Consider the following 20,172-nt stretch of genomic DNA (forward strand, 5'->3'; position numbering starts at 1 on the left):
AACTTCTATTAAAAAAGAAATATCGTGTACACAGGAACACGGTTTGTTTTAAAATAATGATGGCGCCTACAACTAATAACACAAGTTAGCCCTAAATAGCAGCACTTATTACGAAAAAACAGGGGTACCCGGTTTGACCTGCCTACTCGGTTTTACCCAACTTTCCCCTATATGTTGGAGGAAAAATGAGAAGGAAAAAATCTTGAAAGATAATGGATAGATGAAAAGAACAGAGAGCGAAAAAAAGATTTTCTCATTGTACACGCACACATGTGCATCACGATAGACGAGGGGAGGAAGACAAAAGTCCTAAAAATGAAATTATTAGCATCGTATATACATACAGATTGTTCGGAGTCAATCGTATCATCCATCGTGTGCAGGTAGAGCAGGTGAAACCGAGAAGAAAAGTCCTTTATCATTTTGCGATTTTCGTAATAATTATTAAGAAATTAATTTAAAAAGATCGACCAATTCATGTGAGTATGAGAATGCGGCGAGAAGAGACAACCCAAAAAAGTATGCGGTCGCTAGGCCCGCGACAAAATTTTGGAAGGAACGCTCTACAAATGACAACGGTTACGAGGAGCGGTACGTGACGCTGGATTCTCGTGCCCAAGCAACCACATATCAATGGGGTCGTCTCTTTTCTCGCCGCGCGCTAATACTCGAGTGAATTGGCCGATCTTTATTAATTAATTTCTCTTTAATTATTGCAAAGATCGCAAAACGGTAGAGGACTTTCCTACTCGGTTTAACCCGTTCTACTTGCACATTATAGATGGGACGATTATTATCAGACACCCTGTATATACGTATATATATATATATGTATATATAATATATGTATAGGGTACCAATTAAAGACCGCCTACTAAGTACATAGCGTTATTCCTTGCCAAAACATGAGTCGAAAAGTCCTGAATTATCTTTTTCTATAACGCTTAATAAAGGAGTAATTATTGAGTAAAGTCAAGCCAATCTTTGGCGCTAACCTTTGGCTGGGCACACGTCGCTAGAGCATGCAATATTCTTATGCATCATAATAATAGAAATAATTTTTTCTTGTACTAAAAATCATATTGCTCCTATCTCTTGAAACACCATACAGAAAATTTCGACAACAGGTAGAATTGTCGCCAAGACATAACTATTCTCAATATAGAGAAGAAGATTTTGACAAATACCAAAAAATAAAGGAGGCCCTCCCTGTGTTTTACAAAAATTATTTTTTAAACAATCCGTTTCTTTAATAAAATCTTTGCGTTAACACTTAAATCTTAAAAGACAGAGACAGGAGGAATATCATTTTTAGTGTAAGAAAAAATTATTTTTATTGTTTTGATGCTTAAGAATATTACATGTTTTAGCGACATACGTGTGCGAAGACATAACACCGCCGCGTCGCTGCGGCGCCGTTATGGCGGAGCGCTTACGCACATTACCATGCGTGCGACTCGCTGACATGCGCCCGCTTAAAGGTCGGCGCTGAATTGTATCAGAGTCCTAATTTACACCAATATACTTTAACACATACTAAATACTATACTGTCCAATCACAGCCATTTCATTCTTTATAGAAATAATTATGATTGGCCAATGTAGTACATATTAAAGCATGATCGGTGTAAAGTAACTCAGGAATTAAGCTGATAAAAATAGATATGGCTCTTGCACAGAGGACGCAGCTATGTTTGCCGCGCGGCAAAAGTGGCTGATGCGGTAGCCAATTTTTCGTTTTTATGTAAAAGTTGTAAGTTGATTGACTACCACATCGCCGCATTTTGTGTGCAGAGCCACAACACATTTTTCTTCAATCTTGTTAGCCGCGTTTTACAATTTTTATATTTGTCTGTAACAGAAACTTAAATACGAGATAGATATGTCATATAGCGGTAAACGAAAGAACTATAACTAGATATAACATATCTTAATATTGCTGTGATTCTGCCATTATTTTATGACAACAGACCATGTTGCGTTTCTGCTGTGTTTTTGCTGTTACTTTTTAAGATGGCAGCGCATGCTTAATTTTTGCAGCATTTCTGCCATCACGCCGTGCTTGCAGATGAACTCGATTTTTGACGATATCCTCGATTTCTGCCGATATAGCATGATGTCATGTTTTATGTTGTCAATTGATGTCAATTTTTATTTAATTTCTATTGATATATTGTGTCAACATATAATGCTTATAATCTAATGTTCTTATGTTAAGAATTTCTGCTTAAATTTTGTAGCATTTTTTATAACATATCATAATGCATAGAATGCTTATATTTTCTGCTGCATTTCTACTGGCACTAACTGAAATGGCAGATTATACGCAGCTGCTGCTGAAGTTCTGCCAAAAAAATTGAAAATTTATACAAAAATTTAAAATTAATACAAATAAAAAAAAATTTAATTAAAAATACTTGGCGTTACTAAACTAAACAATATGCTAAAATTAATGTATTTTTTAATACATTTACATAACAGTTATTGTGATATAACTAAATTAAATGTAATTCTAAATTAAAATTATTGTTTGTTAGTTTTAATATATACTTTAAAAGTTAGTCTAGGTGCCATATTATGCATTTTACTCGTAAAAGAACTTTTTATTTACATGAGTATTCTTTAAATGGAACCCCATTGTCAAAGGTTAACTCTATTCGTGACCTGGGAGTAATTTTTAATTCTGATCTATTCCTCGACAAACATTCTTATGATGACGAGCTGTGCCTCCAAAAAATTAGGCTTTGTTATTCGCTCTTGTAAATACTTTAATAACATAAATACTTTAATAAATACTATAAAATTATTGTTCTGCTTTCTGGTCAAATCACAGCTGGAATATGCCTCCCTTATTTTGGCCCATTATTAAGATAAATACTCTATATATTAATTGAACGCATCCAACATCGCTTTCTCAGGAGAGTTAGTTTTTTTACTGATAAGCTCTTCTTCTGATCACTCTTATAACTTCATTTTGAATAAACTTAATTTGCTAATCTTAAGAAATACAAGAATTTTTTTGGATTTGTTATTTCTTTTTAAATTAATAAATGGCCGCATTAACTGCCCTGACTTATTAGACCATTTAAGACTACATATTCCAGCTAGGCCTCTTAAGAATAATTAATTTTTTGCTGAAGAACAACGTCACAGTTCTTGGAAGTAAGCTGTGTTCAAACCTTTAAATAGAATGTGTTTGAAGGCTAATAAATTGTTAAATCATGTGAATTTCTTTCATATGGACTTAACTTTATTCAAATAACGTGTATTACGCCATTATCTCTTCATTGACACGTATTAATATTTAATATTAATATTTCTTTATTAGTGTCTCTGCTAGAATGTAATACATAATTTGTAATTTTTTTTTTATAATTTTATTTGTTTGTGTTAGACTGTTATTTTATTTATTTTTATTTTTTCTTTTTCTTTTTGTTTTGTATACTCTTATATACACCAAAGAAAAAATTGTTTCCCGTTTATTACAATAAATAATAAACAATATATTGTTGCGTCCGCAGATTGATTTTGTTATATCTCGAAGCGCGCAATACAACCGCCACTCACACACAAACACTTGCGCCAAGAAATGACAAAACTTTTTTATAAAAAAAACTCAATAACTTTAATAATAATTAGGAAATAGAACAAAAACGTGAAACAAGGAATATCGTAATAATTATAGCCGACGGAAAGATGCGCCCACACGATAAGACGATTGTCGTAAGATTCTCCAAGATGGAGACTTTCTACAAATTGTCCGCCCTTGTCGATAAACAATCCTTTTAGTAATGTACTAGGAGATGATCCTCCGGAGAAATGCAGCGTTATATTAAATATCAAAGTTGTTACCAAAGTTCTCGATAACTGCAATATATGATAGTTTGACATCGCACAACTCTAACATCAACCTCCATTTATAACTGTTTTTATCAAAGATATTTTCAAGAGAATCCGATATTCCCCAAGAATCTAGCAAAAAAAAAATAGTAAAAAATTAGAGAAAAAATTATACGCACAAAACAATTAAATTCGTTCGTATATTTTTATTTCATTAATTTTTGTATTCAATTTGATTTTTTTAACCGATTGCCGAGGCAGAAAAAAAACACGCTACGTTGAAAGATACGTCAATTAGTAGAAAATTGATCTCTCTTTTTTTTGAAAAGTTTATCAAAACTCCGGCGACCATGCACAGCGAGTTCTGTTTCTTCCAGGAAAAATTGCGTCATCGTAAACGCATCTAATCTCGCTCACATATTATACAGTTTACATTTGATAATGTAAATTGTAAACCGATGCGTTCCTGAACACGTTCGCGCTAGCGACTTTATTACACAAAGTACTTCAAACACAATTTTTACAACTAGATATCTCGGTAACTAATTATTAAAATATCAATCAAATATATTAAATAGATAAATAAAATAATTATTAATGTAATTAATATATAAATATATATTTATATCTTAAATATATTTATTATTAATAACATAAAAAATTATACTTTTATTAATTGAAATCTATTTAAAATTATTGGAAGATTAACGTCTTGTCAACAGTTAGCTTATTGTTAGTATGCGTAAAGACATCTTTATATTTTTAAGAATATTTTGTGCGTAAAAAATTATTGTGATGCGCATTGACAGAGCTGTTTATTTTTTAGGGTCTCCTTTTGACGACATACCTACCAATCCGAATTCTGAGGAGTCCGAAACGAGCAATGATACTGACCAGTTTAAAAGGTAAAGTCTTTATAATCGCATTTCAGTTGTAACATACTTTATATATACGATGCTTGCCGCATTAATTCTGAATAATGCTCAATTCCTTAGATGATTTATATAAAATGCTAAAACAATACGTATGTGTGGAGCGCTAAAATAATATAAGAATATAATATATATTTATAAAATAATATAATAATATAATATATAATATATTTAAGTATATTATTTTTGAGAATGTTTCACGGTTTGATGCATACATTTAATACATACATAATGTTTTTTTACAGTTCCAATGATATCATCTATGTCGTGATAATCATCGCGACTATAATCGTGAGTGGATTGATATGCTGTCTCTATTGTCGCTTTTGTAACCAAAACAGTTACGGTGGAAGTAAGTTCTTTTTTTGAATTTTTCCTGTATCAATTGTCATTATTCGCAATCTTTTCTAATGTTGAATTTGATATATTCGATAGTATACAATATTTTCCATTATATATGAAACGAATGATTAGAGACAGCAGCAATTCGTAAAAAAGCACTCTTCAAGAGATACCCAAACATATTATAAATTACAAAAATTAAAAAAAAACATACCAAGTACATAAAAAATATCTCAACTTGTACGCAACAAAAAGTTTAAAAAATATTTTTCCCTAAAAAATAAAAAATAAAAATAAAATATTAAATTAATAGTCAACAGCTAGCCAAGTACGTTAGAAGCAAATCAGTTGTGAGGATTTGTAATTTGAAATAGCAGAAATAAATATTTTCTCCGTAAAATTAAAACACATTTTATTTTTACTAAAAGAGAGAGAGAGAGAAACCTGATTTTCAAAATAAATTAAATAAGATCAAAGTGATATACAAAAACTTGGCGTGCCTGGCTCGCATTATAATTCATATATTTTTATTAATAATGAATATTTAAAATCAAGATCGCGAATTATATATCTGAAATAAAAATTTATAAAATATTATCAATATAAATATATGAGTTATAATGCGACCCGGGCACGCCAAGTTTTTTATATTGCTTTGGTCTTATTTAACTTATTTCAAAAATCAGATTTCCCTCTTTTAAAATAAAATACGTTAATATAAATAAAAGATTGTTTTTAAAATGTTATAATTTTTGAAAATTATATATATTTTTGTAAAAATTAATAATTTTGTATCTCGAAAAAAATGTTTTTTTGATTTTAAAGCGTTCTTAATATATCTGTAATAGAGAATTTCGAATTAATAAAATTCATAATTCTAGAAAGATTTAATTAATTAATTTTTTATTAATATGTGTTACATATTATAAAGAATTGGATTATTTAAGTTTTTATATTCGTTTTGAAATAAATTAGTTTTATTAAAGCTTTAAATAAAATAAATACAGTATAATAACTTTGACATATTTTATATATTTAGATTTCTTCACTTATTTTAAAGATATTTCCTAGTAGCAAAAATTTTTTATTATTGAGTAATATTTGAAAGCTTTGTTATTAATCTTAAACAAAATTTTTAAAATAGTGATTAATAAGTCAAACAATTTCCAAACATTACCATCTAAAATTTGGAATTTATTAATTTTCTTTAGCTGTACCCCAATATAACAGCTGTAATTCTTCATCACTTTCTCTCTTTGCAGGTATCGCATTTTCTTGCAATGAAGTCAAATGTTCATTTGATATTTTCAAACCAAGAAGACATGATCGACTTCTAAATGAGGAGCAAGAAGTTTCTTTAGACTTAGAACCTCAGGACACATCAACATCCTTATAAAGTTACGGTAACCTTAAATTGTAAGATGGTAACATTCCACGGAGATTAATAAATCTGCCATTAGCCTCCCAGTGAAAACATGAAAATGTTTATTTAAATTCATTTCATTAACATCCTAGGGATCTTGTAGGGCAACATTGTATTAATATTTATATAATATGCTAAGAATTTTCTCCTTTACAAAAAAATACCCAATTTTGGATGTAAAAAATACCCTTAAAAAAACCCTCAAAAGTTTGGTGTAAATTTGAATCGTCAATTACCGATTAACACTGAAATGAGAATTAAGAACTTTCGAAAAGAACTTTCCAATTGAGATACTTTCAAATAAGCGTAATCTCGAAATGAATAATTAATTCGTAAAAATCAAAATTTTATTTATATGAATATTAGACTTTATTTTATATTTTAAGTAAATAATAAATGGATAATTTTAACTTTTTCTGACATTTTTCCGATTTCTAAATCAGTCTAATATATACCCAGTAAACACTGTTTATTGCAATAATATAATGTGGCAGTAACAAATAATATTATATAACACAAGTTATTTATATGATATATAATTGAAATATATCATATGTGTTACTATGTAATGTTACAATGGTTACTGTATTAAATATTACTGCAATTTAACATTGTTATCTTAGTATTATATAAACTTTTTCTATATTTAATATATAATTTGGTTATACAATAATATAACGTGGAAGTAACAAATGTTATATATTTCAACATTACAACAGTAATATAACAGAATATCATTGCAATATAATATTGCTATATACATGTTCCTTCGCTTGCCGCTACACGGCGAAACCAGACTTAACTAACTCGTATTCAAGTTTTTGCTATAAAATGCATATAAAGCTCACAAAAGACGGATACTAACTTAAGATACAAAATATATCTTTTCTTTAACAGTTTAATTTCTGATACAATTCCAATAAGGGATCCAGAATATTAAACAGATTATTTAAGATTGGGCGGGTAAATGGGAAATAGTCCATGTACTGCCTATTTGAAGTAAAAAATCTAATTTTTATAAAAATTAAATCGCAAGTTTTATAAATTAAATACATATAAATTATTTTTTTATTTATTTAATTACCAGATCTATGGTGGATTCTATATGAACCAATTCTATATGGAGTATTACTACGCTATAACAATTAACGGTATAACAAATGTTATATTTATGAGTGGGAAATTACAATTAACCAGTAACTTATTAGTAATATTTATGTATATTACTTATAACATTCCGTTTTATTGCTCTTATATAATATTAATGTTACAAATAATATACATAAGTATTACCGGTAAGTTATTGGTTTATTGTAATTTCCCTCTGATAAATGTAACATGTAATGTAACATATGTTATACCGTTGTTATATCGTAGTTGTTATACTCCATATATATAGAATTGATTCATATAGAATCGATCATAGATTTGCTGATTAAATAAATAAGTAAATAAAATAATTTATATTAATTTAATTTATAAATCTCGCGATTTAATTTTTTGATTCACCTTCAGCATGGATATAAATTACATGGATATTATGTAAAAATTAAATTGGAATTTTAAAATCTGATATGCACAACATTTGTTATTGCAGTTAAATTTCAAATTAAAATTAATCAGAAAGAAAAATTCACTAAAACCCTTGTCGATGGTTTACAATTTAATGATTGTAACAACAAATGTTGTGCATGTTAGCTTTTAAAATTCCAATTTAATTTTTACATATTTATATCCATACTGAAGATAGACCAAAAAACAGTCCAAAACGTACATTTTTAATGCACATTTGTTAATAAAATTTAACAATAATAATTCGCGTACCAATACCCTTGGCTCTTATCTGCCAGTATTCCCATTTAATTCTCTGTTTTTATATATTTAGCGGATGTCAACTTAACAAAATTATTTAACTTAATAACATTTTTTTATAATATAGTTATTGTAGAACATAATGATATTTCTGAAACTTTTAAGTATTTGTTTATTTTCGAAATGTTCGATCTTGTATAATATTATACAATATATTTTATATACATTAGCATTCGTATATTCGTATATTGCAGTTTCACAATATTTTGTATTTTGTTTATATTTCAAGAATTATGATTGAGCTCTAAATTTGATATTATATTTATTGAGAATGACTTTTAATAATAAGGTTTTAATAAAGTAACACAAAATTAATTTTACTGCATTATCTTCTCGATGCTTGAAAATCGTTGCTTTTATTCTTACCTCGACAAACCTTAAGACCTAAAAAAGTTAGAAAAAGAAAGGACTTGAAAGGTTGTTTATTAAATATTATAATCATGTAAATCTATTTTATATGTTTTCATATTTTATAAGAATATGTATCTGAAAAATTAATTATATAATGACATATAATTATTTTTTGTTTATGAATATTATATTTATTCTTTTTGAATTTCATCTATTAAAGCTATATATTTAATAGATAGTATATATCTATCTCATGGAAATTCTGATCAATTAATTAAATTGTTTCTTTTTCTGTTTATATCATTGGGAATATGCGCTCTAGTACAGTATACTACCAATCTAACTTAAATATAAACAAATTCTTATATACAGTACACGCATATAATAATGTCTGTGGCCCATAAATTTTTCTTGATATAAAATTATAATATTTTTCGAATTTAATTAGACGTCTGCAAATTACTTTAATACTGTGAGCGAAATTACATACGTAAATCTTCAGTTGTCTGAAAATGCGCATACTGGTGCATATAAAGATTTACGATTCTCTCGAAAACTTGAATTAGTGCATAAATGTGAATCCGTAATCTGATAATCTGTATTATTATCGTGCGTGAGTAATAGAGGATCGACGAGGAATACAGATGACCGTAGAAGCGCGTATTGTATCGCATGCAAATATCTCTCGAGCGAGTTATACAATACAATTGGTAATGTGCTCGATCGATCGAATTACTCGTTATAATCCGCGGGAATTCGTGGGATGAGGATTTGACGGACGCAGGAAAATGACTGAATCATTTCATGTCGGTATAAATCCATCCCAAAAATCCCTTCATCTCGCAGAATCGTATAATGTCATGGCTTTCGCATGACATAACAGCCATTTTCTTCCTCATATAAATTCCAGGAAGAAGAATGCGCAAACATTTCTAATCGCTGAATCGTGTGCATGATAAAAATGTTATTACGTTAATGGAACATTTAAATGTCAAGTTTTGGAAATAACCAAAATTAATTTCTTGCTCTCAGTAATTTTCAATCAAAAATTCCCACGCATTTAACTACGAAATAATCGCGCCTGATACTAATATTTCAGTTTAATGTTAATTGATATTGATTGTTACAGAGAGAGAGAGAGAGAGAAAGAGAGAGAGAGAGAGAAAGAAAGAAATACATATTTATCGGATACTTTTCTAGATGATGACTTGCTTGATTTGCGTGGGAAACATGTCCTTAATTGGGGGTGAATCTTTACGCTTGGTACCTGCGCGATCCTGCAGGATATCCTGCGGACATTCCGGGACACAGGGCGCGCACGCTTTCCACACAAGTGTATGTGCTGTCCGCGCTCACACAACTTTCTCTCTCTCTCTCTCTCTCTCTCTTTGCATGGTCAGGTTATTAAAAATAGCCCAGGGGTATTATTGACCCGCGCGTCACAACTTGGGTTACAGTCTTTCCGGTTGACCGGCTTAGTATCAAGCTATGTTACAGAGAGAGAGAGAGAGAGAGAGAGAGAAAGAGAGAGAGAGAGAAAGAAAGAAATACATATTTATCGGACACTTTTCTAGATGATGACTTGCTTGATTTGCGTGGGAAACATGTCCTTAATTGGGGGTGAATCTTTACGCTTGGTACCTGCGCGATCCTGCAGGATATCCTGCGGACATTCCGGGACACAGGGCGCGCACGCTTTCCACACAAGTGTATGTGCTGTCCGCGCTCACACAACTTTCTCTCTCTCTCTCTCTCTTTGCATGGTCAGGTTATTAAAAATAGCCCAGGGGTATTATTGACCCGCGCGTCACAACTTGGGTTACAGTCTTTCCGGTTGACCGGCTTAGTATCAAGCTATAGCTCGTCTCTCTAACGCGAAGCGCATTACAAGCTGCGAGATGGCGATTACCAGCTATACCGATTTCTATTTCATTTTCTGCGGTGGCTTCCTCTCTTAAACGCGGCTTAATCCATATTTCTGCGTTTTCCGCAGGGGAGAAACCGCGATCGATGGGGTGAACGGGTATGGTCGGTTCTCGAGTAAGTTACTCGTCGGTCCAAATGAAACTCGGCAGATGAAGCCCGCATGAATTCGTGGCATTATCGTCAAATATGATCGCATGACATTGTTCTATCATCGTGACACGCGCGGCCAGTCCTCTCTTATTGTTAGTGAAATTCCATGTCATTGATTTTATTATCATTCTGCCATTCGTATTGTATAAAGTCTGTCTTTATCTAAAGATAGATTTTTTTCCCTAATTTCTTTCTTTAAATATGTTTTAGGCACGCGTTCAACAAGTAAATGCAGTTCTCGAAAATTGCATCATTGACAGATGTCAGTTGTAAAATTATGTACCTGTAATTTTTGTGGCTGTATATATACATTTTTATATTTAAGAAAATATTTGAAGAGATTACTATCGAAATTAGACGTTTTAAAAAACATTTTAAATGCATAATAAAAATTGTTAAAGAAGCAGTTAAAATATCGGAAAACGAAAGAATAATAATGAAGGATATCTCGCAGTTAAAGTAACACCAACATGGATGAATAAAGTTTTTAATTAAAATATAAATATTTATAAGATCTCAATATGTGTCTCAAAGAAATTAGATATAAATCGCACGCGCGTGCGACTTTCATAGCCCGTCCCCTTGGAAGCCGCGATTGTAGCAGGCCGTGACGTGTCAAGAATACGAGAGCGTCTGACACGATCTGACACTGGACGGCGTCTGACACTTGGACCACCGTTCGCGGCGAACAGCTGATCAACGAACGAGCGCGTCGTGCATTTCCGCGGGCGAGTCGAAAAGAGCCGAGTGACGCGAGATGATACTGTTCCGAAACGGCGTAAAGTTGTCCGCGTATGCATGCTAAACCGCGGATAGAATCGTCCACCCGCAGGGCTTGATCTCCTGCGTCCCGGTTTTCGGTCCAGCGCGATCGAGCATCCGTGCTACATAGATAAGGGAGAAGAAAGGAGAAAGGGGAAGAGACACGCGCGCGAAAGTCTGGTTAAGCGGGTGGGGTAGCCGCCATCATCTCCCCCTCCCCACTCCGCCTCTCTTGCTGGGAACATTTCCTACAGGAAAGAGAATAGGGAGGAATACGATCTGGACACCTATAGGAAGGAAGGAAGGAAGGAAGGAAGTGAGCAAGAAAGGGGAAATATATCGCACGCGCTTTTTTTTCTTTCCCATCCTTCGCCACCCTCCTCGTCGATCTCGCCGCCAGCCGCCACCGCCGCGTGCGGCTCGCGGGTCTCGTGGCGGCCGCCGCCGCCGCCGTTGGTCGGATGTCGATATTCGAGTGCGCGGCGCAGGCTGAGCAGTGTCGAGCCGCTGCGCCGAGAGTCTAAAATTATCAGGTAGTCCGCGCGCGCGGCTTTGACGTTACAAGGCGGGGGAAGGGAGAGAGAAGGGAAAGAACAGAGAGGCGCAGCGTTCACGGTGTTCGCTCCGCGAAACGGACAAGGATAGTCCGCGACATGAGAAAGAGAGGGCAGATCGCGGGATAGAGCGATACGATGCGCGACAGCTAATCCAGCGCAGGGACGACGGACGACGGACGGATCGTGGAGACGAGGAAAACGTGAGGTGGTAGAGATAGTGGGAGCGAGCATGTAGGGGAAGAAAGAGGGAGAGAGAAAATCGTTGAGGAGCGAGAGAAAGAAGTGTGTCGAGAGAGAGAACTAGCGTGAAAGGAGAGAAGTGGGCGTCGGACAAGGAGTTCTCTCGACCGACAGAGGGAGCGAGCGAGCGGAAGAGAGACAGCGTGACACACGATATAATACAAGTGTAGTAATCGCTGGTACAAATGTAAAATAGAAGTGAGAGGGGGAGAAAAGGAGAAGGTGCGTATTTCACAGAAGTAAAATAGAGAGAGAGAGAGAGAGGGAAACTAGTTAAGTAGAGTCGATGCCGGGCAAGCACGGGGTGCGCGAGAGAGAAAGCTAACGTGCGCTATATAAAGTGAGCGACACAGTGGAAGAGAGAGAAGGAGAGATTCCCGCGCGAAGTTGGAACGAGACGGGATAGAGCGAAAGCGCAGCGTCTGGTGGAACTGCGAGAGAGAGAGAGAGACGACGTCGTCGTGAGATCAAGTGCGGGAGGAGGACCGCCACACAGTAGGAGAAGTACGCTACCTAGCCTAGTACCTAGGCTCGCGTTGGACGTCGTGGGGCACGCTGGACAGCTCGAGCGAACCGCGCGCGCTGACGTCGACAGAGAGCGTTAAATCGTTCCGTCATCTCTCTCGCTCTCTCTCTGCCCCCTCCATCCCACCTCACTCTCCCCTCGCTCCCTTCTCCGTCGTCCGTCAAGCATCGCGCGCGCGAGACATACCGTCGTCGGTCGGTGCGCCGTGTGACAGCTTCCGCGCGCGGTCTTCTCTCTGTGCCAGTTCGATCGTCGTCTGTCGTCGTCGTCGTTCTTGTCGTCGACAACGTCTCGCGTTCCTCGAAAGCGGAATCGCGCGCGCGGGCAACCAAGTGCCGAGAGGTAGAAGAACGCGGAACCGCGGACTCTGCTCGAGGTTCCGGAGAGGCCGGCGTCCCCGGCGACGAGCCGTTCGCGTGTAGCTCGGGGCATCATCGACGTCGATTGATTGTCGATCGGTCAGCACCTAGTAGCAGCATCAGCGGCGGCGGCACCATGGCGGACGATCCGGAGAACAACACGTGCGAGGACTCCTTCGGGATCGACTCCAACACCTATTTTGCCAACAAGTTGCGGGGCCGGAAGGGCGCTCTCAAGAAGAAGAATATCTATATGGTCAAGAATCATAGCTTCATGCCAAGGTTCTTCAAGCAGCCCACCTTCTGTAGCCACTGCAAGGACTTCATATGGTGAGTAGTATATATGTATGACACTATATTGTGAACTTTTCGTAAACTTCGATCGTCCAGCGCGACGCGTCAGTTACTTCCTGTTGCTTAATATCGAATGCATCAAGATGCGTTGATTGACTCATTGAATTTTTTCTTCTTTTATATCTACGATACATCGTACTACGCGATGAATCATTGACTAGAATCGATTAATTTTTAAAAGAGAGACGAGACATTTTTAAAGGATACAATGTATTAGTTCGAGAAAAAAAAATCTATACTGAAATGCAAAAAAAAAAAATTCTGTTCCAAAGATATCGCTTTAAATGATAAAATGATCCAGATACGATTGGCCGAATTCGCATCTTTCTTAGATTCACCGCGTAACCATGCTTGCATGCTACTATTCGTATTTTCGGCTTTTCGACTCTGTTATGATTCGTTACTATCATTAGCCTTTTATTATTCGCGAGCGCATTTTCTCGAAAATACAGAGCTGGCATAGAGCTTTTGCTCTCCATACGTAAACGTATCTATGCGTCGGATGCGTTCCAGTAACGATCGAGTTTGCATCCCCGGGAGAAGAGCAGGTGAACGCCTCGGGGGGGAAGCTCATCACGAGGGAATGGCTTGGATAGGCCTGTTTGACTAACAAGAAATGTTTATAAACTCTTTCCTGTTGATTTCGTGATCCCGGATAATTTAAATATTTATAATTTCGACACGACATGTTGTTTCTAATGACATTTAAATTTACGAGTTAAATTCTTTCAAGTTATTCCCGGTTTAAACTATAAAAATTTAATATAAGCTACAACAATTTTTAAAAACAAGGAAATTAAAATTATTTTGTCAAATTTTGAATGGTTGGTTGTTTTCTATTCTTTTTTTAATATTTTATATATATATCAAATATTAAAANNNNCGACGCTCTAATCTCGTTTATTTATTCTTCTTTGGCTGTGTTAATCGCAAGTTTTAACGGTATTATATGCAATGAAAGAGATTAATAATCTCTATCGAGTGGAATATGGAACGATATGCTATCCTCACTCAACAATTAACTGACAATGAGTATCCCTACTCAATTAACATCGATGTACAGTTCGTGTAGAGAGACATCGCTTAATATCTCGTTCTTTTTTTTTTTTTTTTGATATTTTTACGCTGTGTGCGTTGTATAGGATATTTCCTCTTTTGTCAAAATCGCATGTGAAAATTTTCAGTATCGTAAAATCGTATTCAGGGTGTTCATGACATGACGGAGGAAAAATGCAGGAGAGCCCTCGCTTCGCTGTCTCTCTCTCTTTATTAGATCGTTAATCTGCTTTTGTGCATGCCGCTTCTAGCTATCTTCGGACCTTTGGTGGCATATTGATAATGGAGTTTGGGGTTAATTATAAGTAGAGACACTCAACTCCCTCAGGGCGATGCTGCCTTTTTCCGGCAACCTCGCCCAAATTTTGCAATTTAATAAAATTAATCCGGGCTGTTGTTTTTTTTTTTTTTTTTTCGGTTGCGATCCTTAACAAAATATATACACATATGTATATCGTCTACTAATTTAAAAAAATAGAAAATATATATAAATTTTTTTCGCAAATTCCTTAAAGATGAAATAATTTTTTATATATAGATATTGATTTCTGCATCGCGATTCATCGGTTCGTCAAAGGCGCCCTGTTTACCCGAAACTTCGTTCATCTTTTCGTAAATGTTTACGGGACTAATGGGGCTGATGTGTGTGTGTGTGTGTTGTAACAACTCCTTCCGCGTCACGACGAGACACCGGTCATCTTCGTCTCTCCGTCGTGTGGCGGACACAGATCCATAAATTCAGTCAATAATCCGGCTCTCCGGGCCGGCCGGTCGGTCGAGCGGAGCGGCCAATAGTTAAACGCTCCGGCCTTGACGCACTCGCGCCGTTCTTCCTCTATCCGTCCGAATTAGAAACCACTCTACCGTGATACGAGAAGCGACGACGCCGCTTGGGTGGGAAGTGCGCGCGCGTACGTTTTTACGGATGCGTGCGTGCGTACGTACGTGCGTGCGTGCGTGCGTGCGCGCGTGCCAACCTGTCATGGAGCGCGCACGTTTCGACAGAGGAACCCTCGGGCTCACCCTCTTTCGATATCGCACTGATGAGAAAATTTGGGGTCCGTTTTGGTAACAAGATACAATTGGGTCGTTCGGTGTACACGATTGATGTGGAATTTATTCTCGTCGCTTTCGGAAATGGAACATTTCGCATTTAGTCATAATCGTGAATTTCCCAGCTCTATTAAAGTAATTTTCAACTCGTTGTAGAATTATAATAGTGACGTAATTTTACAATGAGACTCAAATTATTACGCCACTTTAATTAGTGAGCAGGGAATACAATACTAAAGTGCGATTTATCTCGCATATATCCGAGTTCTCGAATTTATGAATCTCAAATTTATGGATTTTTGAATTTTCATTTATTATTTAAATAGCTTACACATAATTTTGTAACGTTTATTATTTTATAACGCTATTATTTGAATCCTTAATTCTTATATATTCTACCTTATGATTCTCTCATATTTAATTCTAATGTGATAGAATTTTATTCAGCATAAAAATCTCAAGTCTCTAGAGTTTTTTGCGGAGTATTTTATTTTTTTATATATGCGAAGGAAAAAAGGTAGAATGGCACAAATAACATGAAGCAGAAATAATTTGCATGTGTATCATCTAAATATTCGTGTGAGCAGCAATTTGAAATTTCGTTGACACGATCACTATCGATCTCAGAGCTCTCTCTTTTAAAACATAAATTATTTGAAGGATTAAAAACGATTAAAAACGATTGATCTATCCTTTTAAATCTTTTCTATTTCAAATATCTATAGAACATTGGTGACATCCATGACATTGGTTCAAGGTATTCGTTTCATGATATAGATACGATATATTACGCGTTGACGTCTGCGACGTCAAAACAGATAGGAAATACCCATTTGGACATTCTATATCATATCAATATTCGTAACGACAACGACCAAAACTATTCATCGTATCTTGCGGATAGGAAAATTGATGACCGACTATTTTTGTTAGATTATCGACATTTTTTATTCATAAAATTTCAGGGTGAATCACTAAAAATGTTACGGGCTAATATTTTTAAAACTGAACGAAATATGAAATCCTCATTTTAAAATTATTAATTTTGCATGTTAACTGTAGTGCGAAGTTTCATTTTTCCGTCGAATGTCCGCTTCGATACCAAACAGTCGCTGGAAAGTAAGAATTTCATATCTTGTTCAGTTTCAGAAATATTAGCCTGTAACATTTTTAGTGATTCAGTCTGTATATGTATCTACATATATTTATATGCTCGCATAAACTTATTAACCAATTTTTTCATTGCGATATATATATTAATTTTACAACAAAAAGTCGAAATAATTTTTAACTTAATCACCGTTTAAATCACACTGTTAATCATAAGATTCTCGAAAAATAATGATCGATTCTTCTCTGCGATTAATTTTAGCCACTGATTTGCGCATTCGTCGAATTCGCAAAATGATATCTTTCTTTGTCTCGTCGCTAAACTCGCTCGATATTCGAAACAAGGCTATCAACTGGACGTCTCGATTCGTATGTGAAGACATGTTGCGATAAAAACTCATGACATTGCGTCTGGCATGATGTATCGACGATTGTCGATAACATTTCGTGACCAACGAACCTGATGAATGATGACACGCACCGTCAAATTTGTTGCATGATGTTCCGCGAGGCGCGTGCATCATGATAGCGAAATGCATTTTGCGACGATGCAACATATCCCGGGTCGCTCCCGTCGTACGCTTGCACCCCTGCGTCGGTCTTTTCGACCAGTCTGCACTGTCGCTCGTATGTGTGCCCGGTGTCCATGCTCGGGTCAGGTATGCGTTATTGATATTGAGATCAAAATATAATTTTAAAGTAAAAAAAAAAAAAAAATAAAAACTATATTTTCGCGCACACACACGTCTGTCTTTTCGAGGATAATTTTAAATAAAGAAGAAAGATATTATTGTAACGTGTTTCTTTATTAGAAAAAAAAAAAAAAATATTTCTATGGTATCAGTGTAATTAATACGAAGAATCTTGCAGGTTTTCTTTATCTTGCAAAATTATCTAAAAAAGTATTTTTTTTATCTACTATATGTTAATATTGAAGACTAAATATAGGGTTTGCCAGAATTCTCAACTGTAATTTGTCTCCTTCTCTTCTGGATGATTGTCCTTTTGGGACATAATATATATGCTTCCCTTTTTTTTCCTTCCCTTTTCAATATTTTATTTCAATTTCTACAGAAACTTTAAAAAATTGTTATAGTCGATAATATTTCATATTGTCATGTCTCAACTATTTATATTTGTTACATTATTAACAATAAAATCAGTAAATCGGTAAATTTGTACTATTTTTTGTGTAGGATGGAATAATAATTTAAAAAAATTTAACGATTGTTTTATTACTTATTGAACATTTTATTGTATACTACGGTTATCTCTAATAAAAATCAAAGTGAAAAAATTTATAATTATTGTAATCGATTCTTTTTCCGAAATTTATAAATTCCGTAGCATAAAAATTCATGAATCGTTATTGCGGAAGCAATATTTTGACGATGACTTATTAACTTTATTCATATCTTATTTCTAGATCTTATTTTTATCTTTTCTACATACTTCTCACTGACACGAAATGAGTAATTCTAATTAGGCGCATTGTAATGAAGGTAATAACGGAGTTCGCGATATCGCGTGCGCGGAGAAGAGCTACGTGGCTAGAATTAATTCTTTGTCGACGTTGCGTAACGTTTCGCTAACGAAGCTACGGATATTGGCAAACGGACTATGCATTACGTAAAAAAGGGAATGGCAGATTAATAGAACCGGTCGGGGCAGATTTATGCCTGTAACCTTCTATTCGGATTCAGCGTCTTTGGCCAATTCCGTATTTCTCGGGGCTCGCGAATCTTATTATCCCGACACCAAGTCGGGCACAAGAAAAAAATCAATGCCATTTTGTCAGGGAAACAAAAGATGTTTCCCGCGTTTTATCATTCAAGAAACTATATATGGATCTTATATATGTACGTACAGCTTTGTACTGTTGACAAGAATGAGCTATTTTTATATTGTACTTTTATTATATGTTACATATATATGTTATATTCCTAGAGTCGAAAGAATATTGAAAAAACAAGGATCATATATAGTAAATTTCTATATTGAATTATAATCAAAACTGACATATGATTGCTATAACAAAATAATCATTTTAAAAAGGCTCCGTTTTTTCAACTTATTAAACTCAATATTATGATAATGAAGATGTAATAATATTATATTGGTATTATATATTTATATTTTAGTATCATTAAACATAATTATTAAATATAAGAATTCACTGGATTTTTTAAATTTAAAGCGCTATTTCGAGCAGTTTTTTTGAAGCGTCTATAATTCTATGTGAGAAAAAAATGTATTCCGTTGACTTTTTTTTTTCGGGATATAAAATTGCATTGGTTGTTTTCATTCGCGCGTATTGATCTAATCACACGTATGTATGTACAGAGCTTCCGTACGTACGTGCGCACGATTACGGCGGCAAATAAGATTTATTTCCACGGGTTTTCTGGTTTTGTATGGTGCGGTTCACGTGTGTGTCACAGCGTGCCGCAACGATCGCTTTTCAGCTCGTAAATCGTTATCGAGTCGTGCGGTTTTCGCTGGTCACTTTATCGAAGAGGAAGTCCATATGTATCGTTTGGTCCGCTCTTTCATATCTTGGTTATCGGTGCGGAGCAAAAACTACACGTATTGACGCTGTTACGCCAATATTATCTCGCGCGCAATTAATTTTGCTGAATCGTCGTTATCCATCTGTTGTAAATGATTCGCGGAGGGAATGGCGCAGAATTAACTGACGTACGTAACGTAAATAAAACCGATTGAGATAAATGAGGCAATCGTACAGTGACTTTTGAGAAATAAAAATTTTTATTTAATGTCACCTTACGATTGTCTCAAAAATATTTCCAAATTATTATTTAGACTACTTTTCTCTCTATCTTTATATATGTGTATATATAAAATTTTATTTATTATATTTAAATATATAAAATATCTCATTAAATATTTCATAAAGATATTTGATTACCGTAATAATAAAATTATCAAAATATGATAACTATTAACTTATTGAAAATTCATTGTGCATTGATCTATTTTTTATTTATACAGCAATCTGAGTTGATCTATTTAATATTACAGTTAAGGCACTTATCACTTAGCAAAGCTAAGTTAATACTGTTATGTAGTAGTTCTCTTTCTTTCTCTTTCTCTTCTTTTTTGTACTGAAATGTGATTCCTAGCCATTGTTTCTATATTATACCAATAATTCGATATAGACTAACAAATTAATGATAATTATTCATTAGAATCATAAAATTTTGCAAATTTTTTTACTTTTCTTTTCTGATATTTAATTTTAAAAAAAGTTAATAAAATATCACTGTTATATGATCTGTATCGGCACAAATTCGTCTCT

At 34.4% G+C, this 20,172-nt stretch overlaps 2 protein-coding genes across 4 annotated transcripts in view; both read left to right on the plus strand.

Annotated features, from left to right (window-relative positions):
- Positions 1–11,146, plus strand: part of LOC115243657 — a 13,269-nt gene extending 2,123 nt beyond the window's left edge. The window contains exons 2-5 of one of the 2 annotated variants that reach the window (XM_029820799.1): positions 4,667–4,745; positions 5,018–5,124; positions 6,377–6,511; positions 11,047–11,146. In XM_029820799.1, the coding sequence (XP_029676659.1) occupies positions 4,667–4,745; positions 5,018–5,124; positions 6,377–6,510 (320 nt within the window). In that variant the 3' untranslated portion in view covers position 6,511; positions 11,047–11,146. Of the gene's footprint in view, positions 1–4,666; positions 4,746–5,017; positions 5,125–6,376; positions 6,589–11,046 lie in introns of those variants that run through there. The other variant, XM_029820798.1, reaches the window with a different exon arrangement.
- A 1,686-nt stretch (positions 11,147–12,832) lies between these two features.
- The window catches only part of LOC115243668 (protein kinase C, brain isozyme), a 56,987-nt gene continuing 49,647 nt past the window's right edge, over positions 12,833–20,172 (plus strand). Inside the window, exon 1 of one of the 2 annotated variants that reach the window (XM_029820830.1) lies at positions 12,833–13,610. In XM_029820830.1, the coding sequence (XP_029676690.1) occupies positions 13,417–13,610 (194 nt within the window). In that variant the 5' untranslated portion in view covers positions 12,833–13,416. The remainder of the gene's footprint in view (positions 13,611–20,172) is intronic. The other variant, XM_029820829.1, reaches the window with a different exon arrangement.

Source organism: Formica exsecta, unplaced genomic scaffold (genome assembly GCF_003651465.1).
Source record: "Formica exsecta isolate Colony F162 unplaced genomic scaffold, ASM365146v1 scaffold72, whole genome shotgun sequence".
Classification (NCBI taxonomy): domain Eukaryota; kingdom Metazoa; phylum Arthropoda; class Insecta; order Hymenoptera; family Formicidae; genus Formica; species Formica exsecta.